The 22,944-nt window shown below is 34.2% G+C and overlaps 1 protein-coding gene across 1 annotated transcript in view; it reads left to right on the top strand.

The window, feature by feature from the left end:
• Positions 1-213: 213 nt before the first annotated feature.
• LOC150108599 (neuropeptide receptor npr-1-like) overlaps positions 214-22,944 on the top strand; it is a 39,705-nt gene continuing 16,974 nt past the window's right edge. Inside the window, exon 1 of the mRNA XM_090390489.1 lies at positions 214-316. Within this exon, the coding sequence (XP_090246615.1) occupies positions 214-316 (103 nt within the window). The remainder of the gene's footprint in view (positions 317-22,944) is intronic.

The raw sequence follows: 22,944 nt of genomic DNA on the forward strand, positions 1-22,944 counted from the left end.
AGTCTAAAAAGAAATTGGCTGGGCAAGTTAAATACAACCCAAAAAATTTTTATCGTTTTTCTTTAAATAAAAGAATAACTTTTATTTGAAGAATAACTGTGTAAAAATAACTTTAGTGAATGCAGAGAATACCCTTTTGTCAGAAGCCGATGAGATTATTCAAATAACCAGTGCTCATTTCGCTAAGATGAACAATTAGGTGTATGTAACACGATGCACGGTGCTACTGTGCATCGTGTTACATTGGACGAAGATGATACAGAGCATGATGATGATGCTACAGAGGAAGGGATACATATTGGAAGGTTTTACAGACGTAATTAATGTCGCTTTAGATAAAAACAAAATTGTCATGGTAGTATTTATCGACATGACTAAAGCATTCGACACACTCACACATGAAACCTTATTAGAAAAGCTAAGACATGTTGGAATAGATGGGCCTCTGTGCACGTGGTTTAGAAACAATCTTCAAAACAGAAAAGAAATCGCACGTATCGGGTCAATCCGCAGTAGCGAGTTACCAGTAACATGCGGAGTTCCCAAAGGGAGCTGTTCTCTCCCCAATTCTATTCAACATCTATATGCGCGATATTAACCAGCTATCATCCAATATGCAGATGATACAGCTATAATATTCATCCATAATAATGCAAGCATAACCAGAACAAACATGCAATATGGCATAAATTTGCTCACCAAAAACTCCATAAAAATAAACTCTGATAAGACAAAATTAATTATATTCAGAAATCTACTGAGTCAACCAGTTGATTATATATATATATATATATATAACCATCCAACATCCACTCTCCAATATAAAAAACACACAGAACAGTAAAACCACTACGATCACTCAGGCTGAAACAATACGATACTTTAGAATTTACTTTGATGCAGATATGAACAGGAATAGCCACATAAGTTATCTTATGAAACAAATTCCAGACAATAACTAGCAAACTCTCATGCTGGAGGTTTAATGGAATATTTACAGCACTGGGAAAGGATTAAAACTAATTTTAATGCTTCCAATATTTCATCTCGGTCACTGAGATCTCTTTAGGGATTACAAACAACTGTTGTAACAACACATTCAAATGCAATACAATACTAAGTGAAACACGTGGGTGACTCTAAAGTCCTATCTAGGTGTTGCGCCCTCTATGGGCGTTTTTAGAGTCACTCACGTGTTTCACTTAGTATTGTATTGCATTTGAATGTGTTGTTATAATACAATACTAAGTGAAACACGTGGGTGACTCTAAAGTCCTATCTAGGTGTTGCGCCCTCTATGGGCGTTTTTAGAGTCACTCACGTGTTTCACTTAGTATTGTATTGTATTTGAGTGTGTTGTTACAAAAGTTGTTCGTAATCCCTGAAGAGGGCTCAGTGACTGAGACGAAATATGAAACATTAAAATTAGTTTTAATTCTTTCTCAGAGCTGTAAATATTCCATTAAGCCTGCTGTCCTCGCAGCACTTAAGCTTCAACACACGAACTAGCAAACTCTGCAGGTTAAAAGACATAGTTCTGTTAAATTGTGATCGATTGAGAATATAGAAATTCCAATCTCTTCATAATTTAACAATCAAAATGAGAGAGATTGAATAAATATATGTGTTTGTCTCTGAGTATACTGTAGTGTAACCTTGTAAATATATCCAAGTTCCATACTGTACAGTTTTCCTTGTCTAAGTATGTTAGAATAGAACTGAGTAAGTGTATCAAATATTGTATAATTTACATTAAATTATATTGTTAGCAAGTTATCTATGAGATATTCCCTTGTCATCACAATTTTAGTATCAATCAAGGTCAGGGTCCTGTCGTGAGTGCAACTAAGTAAATGTGTCAAATGTTGTAAAATTTACATTAAAATTTGTTGTTCGTAAGTTGTCCATAAGATATGCCTTTGTCATCACAATACCAGTATCAATCAAGGTCAGGGTCCTGCCGTCTTTGTTTGAATTGAGTTGCATATGGCAATTTTGTCCCACCCTTCAACTTGGGTGGATCGGTCAAGCTTTCAGACCGTTGCAGCATTACTTGCGTAATGTTTGGAAAGGAGTGTCACCCAAAGTCCCGGAGCAGTAATATGAGAAGGATGGGTCGCCTCGCTCTCTTTTGTTCCTGGATCGTCTCGCATTGGGATTCTTGAGGCCGTAGGCTGGACGAAGGTGGCAGAGCCTCCACTCCGGAGCTGGTTGGATGATGCATCAGCGGAGACAATAGATCCGAAGTCCCGTAGATCTACAGCCGAGTCAGCCATCCATAGAAGGAGGGGGCCATGCTTTCGTCCTACGGAGGTCGAGGAGAATTGTCGACAGCCCGGAAAATAACTCGCCACTGTTTTCAGTTAGGGAAAGGAAAAGGGGCATTTTATTGAAGAGAGCCAGCTTCCAACAAGTCAACAACGGTGATGATCTCCGAGATAGATAAGTAGGAACTTTTCATTGTTAGCTGTGGATGAAAGGAATTTGCTTAAGTGATCGATTTAAAGAGAGAGCATTAATGATAAGACAGGACTGTAGCGATCAAAATCTTGAACGATAAAATATTGTAGTTTCGTAGCAGTGCTAAGTTATTGTACAAACTAGGAGAATGTTGAGATGATTCAGAAAAGCTTTTGAAGATTAGCATTGAGGTTTAAAATGATATTACTACTAGAATTTTGTATTGAATTTAATGATAATGCTGATATCCAAGATAGCCTGTTAGCATTTAGTTTAGAAGTGATTATTGCCACATGTATCTAGCCTTGTAAGAAAATTTATTGGTTAATATCATTGATAATACTAAGCGTGGAATGATTGGGCCCAGTTAGAGTTTTAATATCTTAATATATTAACCATTGACTGAAATTGTGTAGTGTTCTAATCTGTATGTATCATATATAATGTTCATTAAACCTTTGTTTTCTTTAATCTAATCAAGTTGTCTGTGTTTGGAATCTGATGCACCGCTTATAAAAAAATTAATGAGAACCTCAGCGGGGAATTAAGGAATAAGACCTTGGCTACGCCTGCAGATTTACAAAATCACTTGTATTCCTTCCTGAGATCATCTCTCTTCTAATATAACTTATAAAATTCATTAGTCCTAAGAGGCGCAGTCCCAAAATATAAATATCTTAGAACTTCTTGAGAAGCTGATCTCAGGACTATGAGACATCGGGATTGACTCCTCCCAGAGCCAATTCTCGTTAACCAGAGGCATCACGTGTTATCAAGAAAGGGTCTTATCAATATCGTTATATAAAATTACAAACATCCGTTGAAGGAAGAAAAACGATATAACAGTTCCCACATGCCTAAGGACACTAATATGCAAAACACTATGCCAAAATATACTAAGACACGCTATAGCAACGTACGCATTTTGTGCACTCTACAAACTAAACAGATTAATATCGTTACAGTACAAAATGAACAGCTGATCTTTTGGGAACAAAGAGACGATTTTGTAGACACTGCAATGTCAGAACATAAAATACTAACAGCAAAACACTGACTCTTCTTGACATCAATTCTATCAATTCTTGTTGAAGGGGAGAAAGGAATAAGGCGATGTACGAATTCGTCACCAACACGCGAAATCACGTGCTTTATACGTAACATTTTCCAACTTTGTAGAAGCAAAATAGCTACTTTAAATTTAAAAACTAGAATTTTCATAAAAGAAAACCTAATTTTTCGACGCATAATAATAAACACTCATCCCACGAAGCGCATTGATTACCCTATTATCGGGATGGATTCGCCTTCTTCTGCTATGCGCAAAAGTGTCAAGAAGTCTCGCATCTGTGATCGGACAGTATGCTAAAATATTACTTTGATGCCAACTTCAGGATAGCCAGACCTCAGATAACTAATTATATCGCATATAAGTACAATAATCACTACGGAAAGATCACTCTAAGCTTCTACATTTCAGATATGTTAAATAAACTACCTTTTGAATACAGAAACCTGAAGCCTAAAAAGGGCCCCAAGGACATATTATGAACGAGAAATATGCATCTTACACTCCTTACAGACTTAATGAAATGCAATATATTAGTTCAGGTTTTTCAGTCCAGTGATGCGTCATGACATTCCTAATTATCATGTGTGTGTGTGTGTGTGTGTGTGTGTGTGTAAATTTCTTATCCTATGGCTCTGGTAAATATCAGATCTATTAAGCGTCAGTCTGTTTCCAGCACAGTACTCAAACCAATAAACAAAACTAACCGGTGCCATTGTCAGATTCATCACAAGCTTAATAAAAAGCTTTCCAGGATGTAAGATGAGACAACTGGGATTAATACAAATAAAATATTAGTTATATATATATATATATATATATATATATATATACTGTATATGACAGAATGATCATTGACTCGGTTAACATACATACTTTTATGAAAAAAATTGAATGACTAGAACCGAGATTTAATTAAAAAGGGTTTTAATATAAACACACTACTAGTTTCGGCCTGTAACAGCCTTCTTCAGGTGACATTATAAAAGAAAAAACACTAAACATTGAGGGTTAAAAGATTATGAACATCATAGACAGTCTTTATACATAATTAGCATTAAAACGTTGTAATTGTATTTGAAGCTGTTCTTTCATTTGTTGCATTGTTGGGAGAGTGCGTGCTTGCTGCATCACGTGAACGCCAGTACATGATTACAGCTGAATGACTATCCGGGAGGTTGTAGCTTAAGTTGTTATTTAGATGAATAGGATTGAAGATGATTTCTCTCGATTCCACAATTTTTCTCTCTATTTCGTCACTGCAACGGAAGATGTTTGTAGATTTTTCCCAGCAGACTTTGTGACTTTGGTTATCATCATTAGGATTAGCCGAGAAAAGGATATGACTTGATAATGCACTTGCTCGCTGTCTCTTGTAAGTAATGTCTCTCATGTGTTCTTCCATACGCATTTCGACAGATTTGTCTGTCTGCCCGAAATAAGGAATATCGTAGTCACATAATATTTTATATATGCCAGGGTATTTGAGTTGATGATGACAAGGTTTTGGGTGGCTAATTAAGGAACGGATCTTTGGAAGTGGAGTGAACAAGGTTCTGATATTGTATTTTTTTTAGAACTTTTGCTAATTTATGTGAAACAGTACTTATGTAAGGAATAGATATATTGCTTTTGAATCTATTTGTTTCTTCTGAGTGATGTCGGAGGATTAAGAAGGAATTTGTTAATGATTTTCTTGGAATATCCATTAACTTCGAAAGAAGTTTTCAGATGGTTTATTTCTGTAAGCAATTCATTTGGATCATCAAGAAGAGAACGGGCTCTATGTCCCAAGGTGGAAATTATTCCAAGCTTATGAGGAGGGAAATGATGGGATTGACTGTGCAGATATCTGTTGGTATGTGTGGGTTTTCTATATATCGATATTTTTAGTTTACCAGCAGAAGAGCGAGTCAGTTTGACATCAAGAAAAGGCAAAGAATTATCCGTTTCAAGCTCAGCAGTAAACTTAATACTTTGATGTCGGCTATTGAGATGTTCGAGGAAAACCATAAGGGATTCATGTCCATGGCTCCAAACAATGAAGACATTATCCACATAACGTTTCCAAACTTTAGGTGTTAAAATAAAGGAAAGAGATAGCCTTGGTTTCAAAATCTTCTAAGTAAATATTTGCAAGAACAGGAGATAAAGGATTACCCATAGCCAGTCCATGATTTTGTTTGTAAATATTATCTTGAAATTTGAAGTAACCGGACCTGATGCAATGTGTAAGCAAGGCTAACATTTTTTTGGATAACTTGTCCTTGAGTAATGTTAGGACTTCATCTGTTGGGACAAAGAACAAAGAAGTTATGTCCAAGCTAGCCATGATGTCATTTTCATCAACGGTAATATCCTTGATTTATGTAACAAATTCTGATTGATTTACTACATAATGATACCTACTCAATACTTGAGAGAGATCCAATTCGTGAACTTCAAAATCGTACAAACAACTTATTAAAAACAACAACTGAATTATCCCGAAACGTCCGTTTATCTCTTCGCTCTCTCCATCCGTTAATTCCTCGCATATATGGTGTTCCTAAAATCCATAAAGAGAACACCCCATTACGCCCAATTGTAGAAGGTAACGATTCTCCTACATACAATCTTTCAAAATACCTTGCCAAATACCTCAAAAGTTTTTCAGGGAAATCACCTTCCTTTATCAAGAACACTACAGAATTTGTTACATACATCAAGGATATTACAGTTGATGAAAATGACATCATGGCTAGCTTGGACATAACTTCTTTGTTCACTAATGTCCCAACAGATGAAGTCCTAACATTACTCAAGGACAAGTTATCCAAAAAAATGTTAGCCTTGCTTACACATTGCATCAGGTCCGGTTACTTCAAATTTCAAGATAATATTTACAAACAAAATCATGGACTGGCTATGGGTAATCCTTTATCTCCTGTTCTTGCAAATATTTACTTAGAAGATTTTGAAACCAAGGCTATCTCTTTCCTTTATTTTAACACCTAAAGTTTGGAAACGTTATGTGGATGATGTCTTCATTGTTTGGAGCCATGGACATGAATCCCTTATGGTTTTCCTCGAACATCTCAATAGCCGACATCAAAGTATTAAGTTTACTGCTGAGCTTGAAACGGATAATTCCTTGCCTTTTCTTGATGTCAAACTGACTCGCTCTTCTGCTGGTAAACTAAAAATATCGATATATAGAAAACCCACACATACCAACAGATATCTGCACAGTCAATCCCATCATTTCCCTCCTCATAAGCTTGGAATAATTTCCACCTTGGGACATAGAGCCCGTTCTCTTCTTGATGATCCAAATGAATTGCTTACAGAAATAAACCATCTGAAAACTTCTTTCGAAGTTAATGGATATTCCAAGAAAATCATTAACAAATTCCTTCTTAATCCTCCAACATCACTCAGAAGAAACAAATAGATTCAAAAGCAATATATCTATTCCTTACATAAGTACTGTTTCACATAAATTAGCAAAAGTTCTAAAAAAAATACAATATCAGAACCTTGTTCACTCCACTTCCAAAGATCCGTTCCTTAATTAGCCACCCAAAACCTTGTCATCATCAACTCAAATACCCTGGCGTATATAAAATATTATGTGACTGCGATATTCCTTATTTCGGGCAGACAGACAAATCTGTCGAAATGCGTATGGAAGAACACATGAGAGACATTACTTACAAGAGACAGCGAGCAAGTGCATTATCAAGTCATATCCTTTTCTCGGCTAATCCTAATGATGATAACCAAAGTCACAAAGTCTGCTGGAAAAATCTACAAACATCTTTCGTTGCAGTGACGAAATAGAGAGAGAAAAATTGTGGAATCGAGAGAAATCATCTTCAATCCTGTTCATCTAAATAACAACTTAAGCTACAACCTCCCGGATAGTCATTCAGCTGTAATCATGTACTGGCGTTCACGTGATGCAGCAAGCACGCACTCTCCCAACAATGCAACAAATGAAAGAACAGCTTCAAATACAACTACAACGTTTTAATGCTAATTATGTATAAAGACTGTCTATGATGTTCATAGTCTTTTAACCCTCAATGTTTAGTGTTTTTTCTTTTATAATGTCACCTGAAGAAGGCTGTTACAGGCCGAAACTAGTAGTGTGTTTATATTAAAACCCCTTTTTAATTAAATCTCGGTTCTAGTCATTCAATTTTTTTCATAAAACAATATATATATATATATATATATTGAAGTAAGGAAAGAGGGTTTATTAAAACCCATGGAGACAAAATCGGAGTACAAGACCAACCAAGTGAAAGTGAGAACTGAAAGATGGAAAAATAAGGCATTACATGGAAAGTACCTTCACAGCATAGAGGACACTTCTGACAGCAACTTGACCTGGCAATGGTTGAGAAATGGAAGACTTAAGAAAGAAACAGAGTCGGTAATTTTTGCAGCACAACAACAGGTCATTAAAACCAACGTTATGAAACCAAAAGTACAAAAAATTCAAGATTGTGCAAAGAAAAGGAAGAAACAGTAGACCACATTATAAGTGGATGCAGCAAAATCACACAAGTTGAGTACCGTAAAGGGCACGATAATGTAGCTAAGATAATTCACTGACATTTATGTAAAAAGCACGGGTTTAAAGTATCTAAAGACTGTTGGAAGCATAAAGTTGACCAAAATATGATTGAGAATGAAAAAGCTAAAATACTCAGAGATTTCAAAATCCAGACTGACAAAAGCTTGGAATGTAATACATCCAATATAACAGTGGTTGAAAAAAAAAGTGAAAAGAAAGGTGTTCAGTTTATTGAAATATTAGTATTAGGAGATAGCCAAATTGATGAAAAAGAAACTGAAAAAATTACAAAGTATCGTGAGTTGCAAGTCGAAGTTGAACGAATTTGGCAAAAGAAAACGAAAGTTGTTTCCATAATAATAGGTGCTTTAGGCGCCATCCCCAAAACTTTGGGAAAAAAAAAAAAAAAAACATCTAGAAGCACTCGAGTTAGGTGGATTAAAAACCGGGCGGTTGCAAAAGCCCACTTTGTTCGGCACAGCATTCATATTCACAAGATATTTCCACAATTTATAGGTTCGAATCTCACTGTGATAGGGATGAGGTTCTTGGAAGTTGGTGGCCAACGATGTAATTCAAGATATATTTATAATAATAATAATGAAAATTGTCTTTGCCATCTTTTAACATTCAACTGTAACAGCATTCATGTCAAAAGTTTCTGCTTGTAAATATTTAGTTTTAAGTAGTTAAATTAAGTATTGTAATTATATTTTATACATAGAACTCATACTTGTTAAAAGTAGAACTTTCTAAAACTCGTAGGTGAATGACCCGCATTGAATATTAATAGTTCTTAAAATTCAATACATTACTGCATGAATTTATTTTATTATGGTAAAATCGTAAACATATTTCAGGAGATTATCAGTCATCTAAATGCACTCAGCTAAGAATTAGAATGAACTTTTACGTGAAATTTCAAACTTCGAACCATCTGCCTGCTCAATGAAATATTTGCTTCCGTCGTCTCCATAATTTCTTAGTTAATTTAATTGCTTAGTTCATTTTCATCCGTTTTTTATAATATGAAATTTTCAAATGACCAGCGATATTAATTCCGTCAATGATCCGTATTTATTTCTTTTAAATGACTTTGATATTTTCTTTCAGTTAATTCATGTTTAAATGGAATCAAAACTGGATAGCATTATTTACTCTGAAAGTTGAAGGAATTAAGTTTGAATTAACACTTAAACTGAGCTCTCATAGACAGAAAAAAAAATCTTATTACTCTGCTATAATTAATTAAATATTTCCTTTTTGTTACTATTTAATTTTTAAATTCGTTTGTCCTTAACAATGTCGAAAAAAATAAGTTCAATCCTCCCCTCCTCCTAGAAAAACAAAGAGCGCTGGAAAATATAAGAGCAACCAGAGCGATAAGAATTGATTTCCATTTCTTTAGCGTGCATTCATGTACCTGCTATGAACAACGAAGAAGATGCTTTTACGATTTGCTGACTCAAGTTCCTTTCTCTTTCAGCGATGACCGATTCCACTGCAGAACCCTTTCTTTTTTTTACTACTTCACTCACGACAATGTGGATCAACAGAGATGATAACACTACTCAATGGTCGTTGGTCATGGAAGAATTCCAGAGTAGTTTAATAAAGATTAATGATCCGGCAGCCCTAACTTTGATTTGTCTATACACCATAGTATTTATTGTCGGATGGGCAGGGAACTGTACTATTGTGTACTTTGTATACAGGAGTAAACAGCCAGTACAAGGAAGGACTCGCCATCATGTGCTGGTTAACCTGTGTGTTGCTGATCTTCTAGTAATCGTTATTTGTTGTCCAATGGCCATCTACAACAGTGCAACTAAAATGTGGATTCTTGGAAACGTTTCGTGCAAAGTTCTCTCCTATCTTCAAGGTAAGAGAAAGTTTGGATATTTGATCTCAATCTTAGCATAACTTCTACCTTACTGCCTATTGCTTGAGTTATTTAACAACTTTAATGTTAGGAATCGGATGTTAATCAAAATGGTCTTAAGAAATATAAAAATAACGGAATATTTCTTTTATATGTTTCAGTACAGAATGAGCAATATATTATGAGTGAAAATATACGTAACAAAAGAATTAAAAAGGTGGTTAAAGGGTAATTTTGTTCGAGGTAAATTATCTCAAACATTCGTTAGAAATTAACATTAATATCTCTCAGTTCGTAATAACATCAGAAGGCTTCTGGCTATTGATAATATTAAATTGATATTCATTATCGCAGTAACTAAATTTTTATTCATTCTAACAGTTTCCAACATTGTTTTAATGTGAGAAATTAGTAGAAGTACTGAAAATTTTGTGACCCTTTCCTCACACCATCCAAAAGGATAAAACGCCAGAACCCTTGTGGACTATTTTTGTTGAGAATTTCAGCTACTAACCATTCAGTGGGCGTGATCTCGTGCAACGAGAGCGATCCTTACACCGAATTTTGGTTCGACTTGTGGCAAAAAGTCAGTTTGTTGCAATCAATACGAAGAGCATTTGGCAAGACATGGGAAGACGTGACTAGAATGTTACTGGTGAGCCTCTAATTTTTCGGATAGGAAAACATTTCACTAAACACACACACACACACACACACACACACACACACACACACACACACACACACACACACACACACACACACACACACACACACACACACATACACACACACACAGATGAAATTTTATAATTGTTTTGCGATCTTCAACTAACATATACTAGAGATTCCATCCCTAATTTGTTAAAAGATCGTAATTGAGTTTCTTAAAAAACGGATCATGTTAATGATTCCAATTATGAATACGAGTATAATCATATACTCGTATGTGATTGCTTTTATATTATTGCTAAAATTTAATTCATTTTTATGTTTTTTTTTTATTTTCCTTTACGTGTTCAAATTCCATTATTTTCGTCAGAAAGGCACACAAGAAATTGAAAGATATTAATTAAATGAATGTAAGAAAAGCAAACGGAGGAATATACACTTCAAGGGCAATTAATAACAACTATGACATTTTTTGGGAAGATTCAATGTTTCAAAAGCTTTGAAATCTAGGACCACATGAAAATGCATGATATGCTAGATGGAATATTGTTTTTATGCTTATGTAATTAATATCGTTAACCGAAAGATAATATTTAATTAATATCTTTCAGATTCTTGTATGCCTCCAGGCGAATGCAGGAGTGGACCACTCAAATATAAGCATATAAATAATTATAGTTACTCGTATAAAATAGCTTTCGGCTAAATATAATATGGAATCCGTTTTTATTTTTAATAAGCCATCAAGAATCAAATTAGTTTCAATGACTTAAATCATTCCCCAGAATTACTTTCATATTTACGTATACTGAGTTTGGATTGCGGGGGTGGTGGAAAAAAACATCCCCAATAATAGGAAAATAGCACTCCAAACAATTTATTCATTAACTGGCCCCTCTTTGTGGGTTAGGGGTTTGACACCACTAATCCGCAATCCATCATCATCATATCTCGTACATGGAAATTTCCATGTATGAGATATGATGGTGATGATGATGATGATAATGACATCTTTTTATAATTATTATTATCAATAATATAATATAATTTTATAATTATAATTTATAAGCAGAAAGAAGTAGAGAAGATTGGCTTAAAAACAGTGTGAAGAAATGGAAAATTATGAGAGAGTGGGAAGGTATAATCTTTCGTATGAAAAAGCAAGAAGCATGAATCACAAGAGAAATGGAATTCGAGCTAGAGCCATAGAAAATAAGAATGGAGAAATCATAACTGAAGAAGATAAAATCCTAATAAGATGGAAGGAATACATTGAAGATCTATATGCAAGGAAAATAGACCAAATGAGTTGCCATTAGAAGATATAAAGAAGGTAAATGAAGATGATCTAGGCTCAGAGATTTCGAAGACAGAAGTAGAAATGTTAATTAATTAAAATATTAATTAAATATTATCTTTCGGTTAAAGATATTAATTACATAAGCATAAAAACAATATTCCATCTAGCATATCATGCATTTTCGTGTCGTCCTAGATTTCAATGAATCTTCCCAAAAAATGTCATAGCTGTTATTAATTGCCCTTGAAGTGTATATTCCTTCGTTTACTTTTCTTACATTCATTTAATTAATATCCATTCAAGAACTAAAATGTAGAAAGGCAGAAGGAACAGCTGAAATACCTGCAGAATTCCTGAAATAACTTCAGAAGAAAGGAACTGAAGAAATAACCAAAATAATAAATTTATTTTATAACAAAAGAGAATTACCAAAAGATGTTATGACCTTAATATTTATACCTATACCAAAGAAAATTAATGCAGTGAACTGGAAGGATTTTAGAACAATAAGCCTCATTTCTCATGCATCAAAAATACTTATGAGAACCTTAACACGAAGAATTGCATCTAAGGTGGAAGAATTTCTCGGAGAAGATCAGTTTAGTTTCAGGAAGGGTGGGGGAACAAAAGATGCGATTGGACTGTTAAGAATAGTAAGTGAAAGAAGTCTGGAAGTGAATAAAGAAGTTAACATATGTTATATAGATTTTGAAAAAGCTTTTGACTTTGTAAAATGGGATAATATGGTGGAAGTAATGGTTAAGATTGGTAGATTGGAAAGACAGAAGGCTAATTATTTCACTATATGGGACAAACTGCCATGGTGAGAGACATATATGGTACAACAGAACCAGGTATCATTGCACGAGAGTAGAGACAAGGCTGTTCTCTGTCACCAATTTTGTTTAACATGTATTCCGAAGCAATGTTAAAAGAAGCACTTGAGAATTCAGAAATAGGAATAATTGGATGTAGACAGATATTTGTAATAAGATACGCAGATGATAAGGCATTATTATCAAATACTGAAACAGGACTACAGCATCTGTTGAACAGATTACTGGAATCCTGTATCAATTATGGAATGAAAATTAACATGAGAAAAACAAAGGTAACGAAAATAGCAAGGAAAGAGTCAAACATGGATATCAGAATAAATGGGAAAAAATTGAATCAAATAAAGACATTTAAATATCTAGGAAGTGTGATTAGCAGTGATGGAAGACGTAAAAGACATAAAAGCAAGAATATAGATGGGAAGAGATGCCTTTAATAGAAAATAGAATTTATCCAGAAGAAAAATGGATAGAAGCCTAAAGAAAATATTAATAAAATGTTATGTGTGGAGTGTTGCCCTTTATGCAGCTGAAAGGTGGACATTGAAGAAAGAAGAAATTAAGATTTTGGAAAGCTTTGAGATGTGGATTTGGAGAAGGATGGAAAAATCAAATGGACAGATAAAATAACTAATGAAGAGGTCTTAAAAAGAGTAGAGGAAGAAAGAAGTCTGTTAAAGAGAATAAAAAGAAGAAAGGGAAACTGGATCATACATATTCTGAGAGGGAAAGGAATCATCAGAGATGCCATCGAAGGAAAAATAGACGAAAAAAAAAACCCAGAGGAAGAGTAAGGAAAACAATGCTAGATGACATGCTGAATGGAGACAGGTACACAACCTTGAAAGAGAAAGCTCAGAACAAAAGGGAGTGGAAGAAAAGTTTTTGCTACTAAGAGAAGAACCTGCTCAATTGCAGAATACTCAAGAAGAATTATATAATTATATTGTTTATTTCAAAGTTACAGCTTGTGCTATCAAAAAGTAAAAATGTGTGTTAGGCCGGCGATTTTTTTGCCATCAAAAAATGGCCGATTTTATAGATTAAATGTAAAATATATGATTAACGCAGTCAGCTTCTTAATTTTTATTAGTAGCGTACGTTAAGTGGATACTTTTGCAATATTCGTCTCGCTAGTGATGTCCTTGATTACAACATTCAAGTTTTTTTTTATTTATTTTAAATTAGAATGTCTTTTAGTTTTAATTTGATTGTAGTTTGTGGTTTCAATCGCTTTAATGTACTTTTACAATCTCATTATTCTCAGAATTCTCATTATTTATTCTGTTTCTGTTAGTTTTAAGAATTATTCAAGCTCTACAAAATGTGTGTGTGTGTGTGTGTGTGTGGTTCAGTTCTAATAATAAATCTAAAGCGCTACAATGTAACTGTATATGAATATCTCCACTTTCACGTCTCATAATCGCTTCAGGAATACATTTATGTTTTTTATAATATCTTCGACTTGTCATTACTTGGAATACGAGATAGACTCCTGTTGCTTACAGTTGGAAAAAAAAAATTCGTAAAGTAGCACTACATTCATTTTGACGAAACGTATAAATAAATTATACATTTAATTTCAACTTAAAATGTGTATTAATTCAAAAAATACTCGCGTACTTCACTGGAACATTATACTCTTTGTGTTTTGTTATTATCATTTTTGTCTATTCGCTATGGCTGGATTTACGCATACGTTCTGCTTGGAATGTCAGGCATTTATTTCTTTTAAACAAAGTATTAGTTTAAGTTTAAACAGAGAATAATAATTTTAATTTAAAATATTTTACATTTATAAATTTGTATGCTTGTACAAGTTTATAGCACTGTAGATATTCTGAAATTAATTGGTAACTTTTAAATAAATTCTTCGGTTCTGGGAAATTTTCGCTATAATTATTGTCAATCAACAGTTACAAATTCAATAGTTTCATAATCTCATCTTCCTTCCATCTGCACAACAGATTTGCTTTATGAATTTGCTTTGCATCCGTTATCAGGAAGTTAGAACTTGGTGCTGGTCTTCATTATTGATTCAATGATAAAATAAACAAACAGTCGAGTATCTTAATCAAAATTCGAGTTAATTAATGCTGCTTATATTTCTCTGTTGTCATAACACATCTAGAACACCGAAACAAATGATCACCGCTTGTAGGCAGAGAACACGACATCGAATTTGTGAAATTTTAAGTAGTTTATGAATGTCACACTTGTTAAAGCATGGGATAATTATAGCATAGTTAATTAATGTCGCCAATTTTTACATACTTTTAAAAAAAATAAAAAAAATAAAAAAGAAGAAGACGAAGACTCTAACGAACCGGCACCTAATTTTAATGGCTCGGAGAAAAAATAGTTTAGAATAAAATATTCAGAACACATGCAATTTACTGATGAAAAATACTGTTGTTGGTGATGATCGGCGATAGATGGCGTTAATGGTTGTAATGTCGTAGTAGGATTAAGTAGTAGTGAAGAGGGTGAGATGTATTTAGCGAAGTAGAATAGAGTGCCCTTCCTCGATGAGTCCTTGGACTCCCTGGAGGTGACACGTAATAATAATAATAATAATAATAAATACCAAGACAATTGTGATAAAGATCATTTATCATTGGCGCCCACTGTATATAAGTTAGCTATCAACCTGATAATATGTTGAGGAAAATCTATTACTTTCCACAATGTTGAACACAGTCAAAAGCTTTTGAATGTCGAGGAAACACATTACCAAAGACAGCGTAAACGCTATACTTCTCAATAATCTTCCTAAGGCAAAGAAAGGATCTGATCTCTGGTATCCTGGCCTTTTTCTGAAAGCTACCGGTCCTCTCAGGCATCTCAACCATGACTTTGGCCTCACTCCTATTTAGAATAACTATAGAATAACACGTATGCTACAGCAAAATAAATTTATTATGTAAATATTTCGTCTTACGTATCATAAGGCATCATCAGTACAAACAACGAACAACAAAAAAGGAATTGAATTAGAAAACAGTAGTGTGCATGCTTAAATTGGAATCCCTCTACGTATACAGTCGCGTGTTCATGGATTAAAACTAATGGGCTGAAATTAAAATTAATTAAAAATAAAAATTAAAAAATATATATAAGTGATAAAATTTATTTACTATAATTGAGGATAACAATTTCCCAAATTTCTGGAATTGTGAGGCAGTCGTTACGATTGAGATTAGGTCTATGAAGTAGGGGTTTCAGCACTTTCTTTATGATACATAAGACGAAATATTTACATAATAAATTTATTTTTACTGTGGAATATGTGTCATTATATAGTTATGGATGTTCCACAGGTTTCATCATACAAGAAAGCCTTATTCCTTCACGGGGAGTCAGTAGCATGGAAGAGCAACTTACTAGGAAAGCTTCAATTGAAACAGGGTAAGTTGCGTGCCAGAATCTCATTTTTAAAGAAGTGCAGATGCGCTAAACTAATACCAACTTTCGTTAAGTTAAAGGAAGACATTAAATCGCCAGGGCCTCATAAAATTTATCACAGAGCTAGTCCATTGTTACTTAATCAGTAACGCTTGTCAAAAAAGGAATTGGCATTAAATATAAAAAACACCTCCAACAGAATTGGAAACTGATCTGTCAAATACATTAAATCAAGACTTGCTACACATGGTTATTAATATATCAGAAAATGCAGGCACTAAAGCATTTGATAAAAGTATCGTAAATCTCGATAAGAAATACTCAACTTTGTTTTTTTGTCAGAACTAAATTACCTGCTGACAAATGGGTTCTAAACTTATCTGGCTGTTCGCTAACTGAAGATGAACTGAATATACTACCACGAGGTCATCAGTTTACGATTTCGTCCAAACGTATTCCCTATTTAGATTTCATACACAACATTAAAAAGAACACCAGTCATCTGTCTAGTAACGAAGCTAATAGACTACGTTTTGAAATAGCCAAGGTGATCTATGATGCCCCAAACATCAGAATTAAAAGCCCTGAAGTCCCTAAAACGAAATGAAACAAAACTTCGTGATCGTAAAACATACTTCCAGCTTAATAATGATCCTATCAAAAGTCAGGTCAAAAAACTCAACAAGTAATTGGATAAAACAATATTAAGAAACCATCAAAAGATTCAGAACATACCATGAAAGACCCCCCCCCCCCAATAGAATATACGATTCAACAAGATTACATAAAAGTAACTGTCAACTTAGACCTATAGTGGATTCCATAAATAGTCCCACGTATAAAATATCCAAAATTCTATCTCACCTTCCCCCCCCAATCCCCATCGGTAACCCGGATATAATGGAATTACTCAAATTTGCAGTTACATCCAGTTACTTCACTCACATGGAGAGACAAAATATATAAAGAAGAGAAATGAAATGCAATGGGCTCACCTTTATCCTAACCTAGCCAACTTTTATCTTGAACAGATAGAAGAAAAAATTTCCGCTCTTGACCCAAAAACCAACAATTTGGCTGCGGTACATTTATGAGGTCTTTGCAGTTTGGAGTCACACAGAACCAGAACTGTACTCATTTCTACAAAAAAAAAAAAAAAAAAAAAAATTAACACTCTACATCTTCATATCAAGTTCACACTAGAATAAGATTCATCAAAAGGTATTTCCTTTCTTGATGCACACATTCAGCATAAACAAGATGGATCCATTTCCACTTCTACAGAAAACCAACTTTTTCAGGTCCTTATATCCACAATACATCAGCTCACCATTCATCTCAAGAATATGACTCATAAAATCAACAGTATCCAGAACACAATATTTGTTCTTTTGAAGAATCTCTAAAACAAAAATTGGAAATTTTCAAAGAAACAGCCTTATTAAATGGATATAATCCAATAATAACCCAACAAATAATCAGCCGCTCTCCTATAAAGCAACCCAGACAAGAAGCTCATAGGACTCCTATGCCACATATTAACTCCTATGCTACATATCAACTCACTGCTACCTATAAACCCATCAACCAAATTCATAACCTGCTACCTTCTCCAAAAGACAAACTCTCATCACTGATGCTAACTGGTGTATACAAAGTACCGTGTTCGTGTAACTTGCCTTACTATGGATGGACAAACAGGAAGATCTGTAAATAAACGTACTCTGAACATCAAGACCATATCCGTCTTATCAAACTTCACAAATCTGGCCTTACACCCGAGAAGGCTTACCACAGGATCCAATGGCAAAACGCTACGCTACTACATAGACCCATATATAAACAAGAACATTTATACAAAGAAAGTGCTGAAAGCTTACTTCATAGACCTAATCTCAATCGTAACGACTGCCTCACAATTCCTAAAGTTTGGGAAATTGTTATTTTCAATTGTATTAAATAAATTTTGTCTCTTATGTATATTTCATTTTTATTTATTTTAATTTCAGCCCATTAGTTTAAATCCATGAACAGCGACTGTACACCTAGAGGGAATCCAATTTAAGCATGGCCTCTTTTTCTTCTTCTTCTTCTTTTTCAACCTTTTGGTTTTGTCCACTGCTGGACGAAGGTTTTCCCCATGGTTTTCCAGATCACTTGGTTTTCTTCCTCTCCCATCCATCTCACTCCTACAACGCGTTCCACTTCATCCCTTCACCTTCTTCTCGGTCTTCCTCTTCGCCTTGCTCCATCCATTGGTCTCCACTGTTTTTCTAGTCAATCTCCCGTCATTGCATCTAGCAGTATGGCCAGCCCATCTCCACTTAGCCTGTTTAATGTATTTTACGATATCTGTGACACCTGTTTGAGATCTTATCCAGTAGAGCCCATGCATTGTCTCTACTATTTTCTAATTCGATTCCTTATTGCTGTTTGTTGTTTGTACTAATGCTGTCTTATGATATGACGAAAGACGTAAGACGAAATATTTATATAATAAAATTTATTTTACTGTGGCATACGTATTATTCTATAGTTGTGGATACTCCACAGGTTTCATTATACAAGAATTTAGAATAATCTTTCGTATAATCTTGCTTGCAATAGATTAAACTAATAGCTCCATAGGTCTAGCAGCTTCTTATTCGTTTCTTGTGCAGTGAAATGAATACTAACTTCTTTCAGGTCTCTAGGTCTTTTATTCCTGTCTCCTATATCCTTATAATTAATCTATGAAACACTCTTATCCCTCTCTCCCATGTGGAAAAATCTGTTGGATTCCAACTGCACCCGGCGCATTATTATGATTAAGTTCCGTAACTGTTTTTTCGATTTCATGTCTAAATGGAGGTAGTTACAACTCAAGATTCCCCTGGAGAGGGTCTGTCAAGAAACCGCTATTGTCTGTTAAATAGATTAGTAATTCCAACAAGTTGTTTTGAATGAAACCTTCAACGCTTCAAAATTGCAACACTTCTATATGATATAGAATTGTTGCAATAAAACTGTTTAAAATTTAATGGTGGTAATCATTTAGTGAATGAATTTAACATTTGAAATGTTTTCATTAGAGATAATGAATCTGCCGGCGGTTTAATGAACACTAATGAAAATGTCTCCCAGCGGTTTCAACACAGCCATTCATTCATTCCAATATTTTCGATGAAACATTAAAAAGCGGTGTACATAATAAGTTCTACTGTATAATATCTGTATAATACTAATTTTAGAAGACAAACATCTTATTGTGACGCAGTTCGTTTGGTTCGTTTCACTCGAACTAAACTAATAATCACAATAATCAATATTTGCAAGAGTGCATGCAAGGATATATGGATACAAACAACTCACACTGAGAAAAGAAATGTGTGATGAAACATTTGGATGCGTACCAATGAATAAAGCAGGCGCCGACTCTACACAAGGATAAAAGAACCTTTTGTACGAGGCGACAAATATATTATTTTAACAAATAATTCAGATATTCGATATATGAAGTTTTTTTCCCATCTTGTCAAAATAACAAGCAATAAGAGTATGTAATAGTCTACTGTTGAAATATTATATAAATAATTCGTTTTTTCTCAGAACTCCTAAGGAGTTTCGAAACCAGACAAACAAAAAGCTTACGTCTTGCATTTGTTCGTGTGTGTGTGTGTGTGTGTGTGTGTGTGTGTGTGTGTGTGTGTGTGTGTGTGTGTGTGTGTGTGTGTGTGTGTGTGTGTGTGTGTGTGTGTGTGTGTGTGTGTGTGTGTGTGTGTGAGAGAGAGAGAGAGAGAGAGAGAGAGAGAATGTCTGCGTGTGTCTTACAAAAATCCCAAACGAAATTCAATTCAGTGACTTCGTTCTCTATGTCCTTATGTTGTAAAAAATTGGCTTCGAATCCTGTCTAATATTCGTGAAACCTTTAGAAGGCCTTTTCAACTGATGGTAAATTAGTCGTCGGTCTTCATGCAAGTTAGGAAAGTATCTTTTCTTGGAATTTTTTAAATTAATTTATTTATTTATTTCGATCACTGTAAAGCAAACAAATAAACCGGCCAGAGAACACACGTAATTCATGGCTATAATGTTTACTGGCCTCCATAGCCCTTGTTGTTTTGACGAAATTTTGAATCATACCAAGTACATTCTTCTCGTAAAATACACTGGAGATAACTTAGGATGAATGAGATAATGTGATTTACCTCTAAAATATCAAAAGAAAAGAAAAAAAAAAGTATAATAATAAATTAGTTACAGAGTGAAATCAGTAACAGGTGAATTTAAGAAGTGAAAGATAATAAAGGAATAAGAACGATATATCCATATAAAGGATATCATATTTTAAAGAAAGAGCCATATGGCTTCATTTCGACAATTTAAATTATATAAAAAAGAGGAGATATTAAATATCCAACTTTATTTCAAAGCTGAATATATGTAGAAACTTTGAACATTTCAAATTTTGACCAGCGAGCTTATGAAAATACAATTCTCGGCATCAGTGTTGCCTTAGCTTGGGCCACTTAAAAGACGATCGCTGCAGGCGTCCGTATATTTGCCCTGTATTCGTGCATTTGATAAAGGTTTAACTGGCCTGACAGCTGTTTTGAACTGGTTGGTTCTCTTCAGAGTCCAGGAAGAAACCTTAAGAGAGCAAAATCTATCATAATTATGATTACGCATTGACAGATTGAGAGTTCACTTATGGAAAAATACAACTCTCTGAAAAATTGTTTTGGTATCGAATAAGACTTTTTGCTCTATTAAGGTTTCTGCCCGGTCTCTGAAGAGAATCAACTAGTTCGAAACAGTTGTCACGCCAGTGAAACCGTTATCAAATGGACTAATAGAAGGCGAATATACAGACGCTCGTATCTTTTAAGTAGTGCAAGCTAAAGTAACTTCGATGCCGAGGATTGTATTCTCGTAAGTTCTCTGGTCAAAATTTCGAAACTTAAGTTTCTACATATATTGGGATTTGAAATGAGGTTGGATCTGTAATATCCACAATTTCTATATATATGATACTATTTTATTATATTAACAAGTATTGCAGTTCTGAATGGCCGATGGTGTATTTATCTGCCCTCCATCCTGGAGGTTCGAATCCTGACTTGCGCATGAATGTTTGTAATTGTCTTTAAGTGGGAGATGCATTTCATCACCCAGTATGAGACCACTGCTTTGCTTATTGAAGGCTTCAATTGGCTTGAAAAATTCCATGTTTGGTCTGTAGAGCAGGGTTTCCAGTAGAAAATAAATAAATTAATTAAAAAAAAAAAAGAAATACCCTTTCATTCACACGCTAATGTACTATAGTTTTACAGCCTTGCCTGAATGAGAGTCACACTCAATTAATCAAAGCTTTTCAAGAGAGAGAGAGAGGAGTATGGTAGACAACTGCGCCATAATTATAAAAACGGAGGAAAACTCACGTAAAAAACTTTATTTTGGTAGATTTTTCGCATAAGCATCATAGGCATCATCACTACAAGATCACAGAAAGGCAATTAAACAATAACAGATAATTCTGAAAAGTGCCATCTAAATACTTAATGTAAGATAACTAAAAAGGTCAATAAACTATAACTAATAGACTAATAAACTAAAAAGGTCCTAACTTATATATATATATATATATATATACTGTATATATAAGTTAAGTTAATATATATATATATATATATATATATATATTTCCCATAAAGGAGATAGACGTAGACCATCAGATCTATTCAAGTTAGGTCAATGGCGTAAGGTTTCACATATTTCTATGAGGAAACGAGTTTATTAAGGGCTCTTGTCTTGTTCCAATGAACTCTGTTTAGTGTCGATCGCATGTTTCGCAAGCATGGTATTAATATAATACCATGAACATAATACGAATGTGTTCTTCTAGACGAATAAAAAGCAGATTTTCCTGTTTGTCCAAAATATGATAACCCACAAGAGCAAGGAATTTGGTAGACATCTGGATAACTGAGACGTAGAAATTTGTCCTTAGGAGAAGCGAGAAAAGTGGAGATTTTTTGATGGGACGAAAGGCAAACAAAAATATTGTGATTTTAATACTTTCGCTATGTGTTCAGTAATAATATGCGCATATGGGATAGGAATATGAGTTATTTATTCTGGGGGTTGACTGTAGGAGGTAGAGAGCTTACGTGAATACACTCCTCGGCATCCTCGAGTTGCCTTAGCTACTTAAGTCAAGTAGTGCAAGCTAAGGGAACTCTGGGATACAGAGGATTGTATTCTCGTAAGCTCTCGGGTCAATTTACGAAACTTTCATAGTATCTACAAACATTCGGCTTTGAAATAATGTTGGATCTAATAACCACTTTGCCGATGTAATTATAAATTGCTTATTTCTAGAATTTTCCATTTAATATTTTCCGACCGCGAGTAGCGAACCTGCGGATAAGGGGGGGGGGGAATACGGTATTTCAATAAATATTTGCATTTAACATACCAACATTATTTTGTAAAAATCCTGTATTTTAACCTTTTCAGCTAATTGCATTAATATAAGTAAATGCATAATACGAAAGTACATTTTAGAACATCATTTAGAATAACAATAATGGAACAAATAATAGTTTAAAAGCTTGAGTTTTAAGCAATCGGTCGCACATCTTCATATAAATTTCATGCGCATGTGCATCATATTGGAATTTTTCGTTTTTAGTTGCTACCATTTTAAATATCAACCACTGATTCTAGAAAAACTAACAAATAATATATCACAGTTATTATTGAAAGAGGATTAAA

The sequence above is a fragment of the Typopeltis vanoorti genome, chromosome 3 (assembly GCF_054136105.1).
Source record: "Typopeltis vanoorti isolate ZY-2024b chromosome 3, IOZ_Tvanoo_1.0, whole genome shotgun sequence".
NCBI lineage: Eukaryota > Metazoa > Arthropoda > Arachnida > Uropygi > Thelyphonidae > Typopeltis > Typopeltis vanoorti.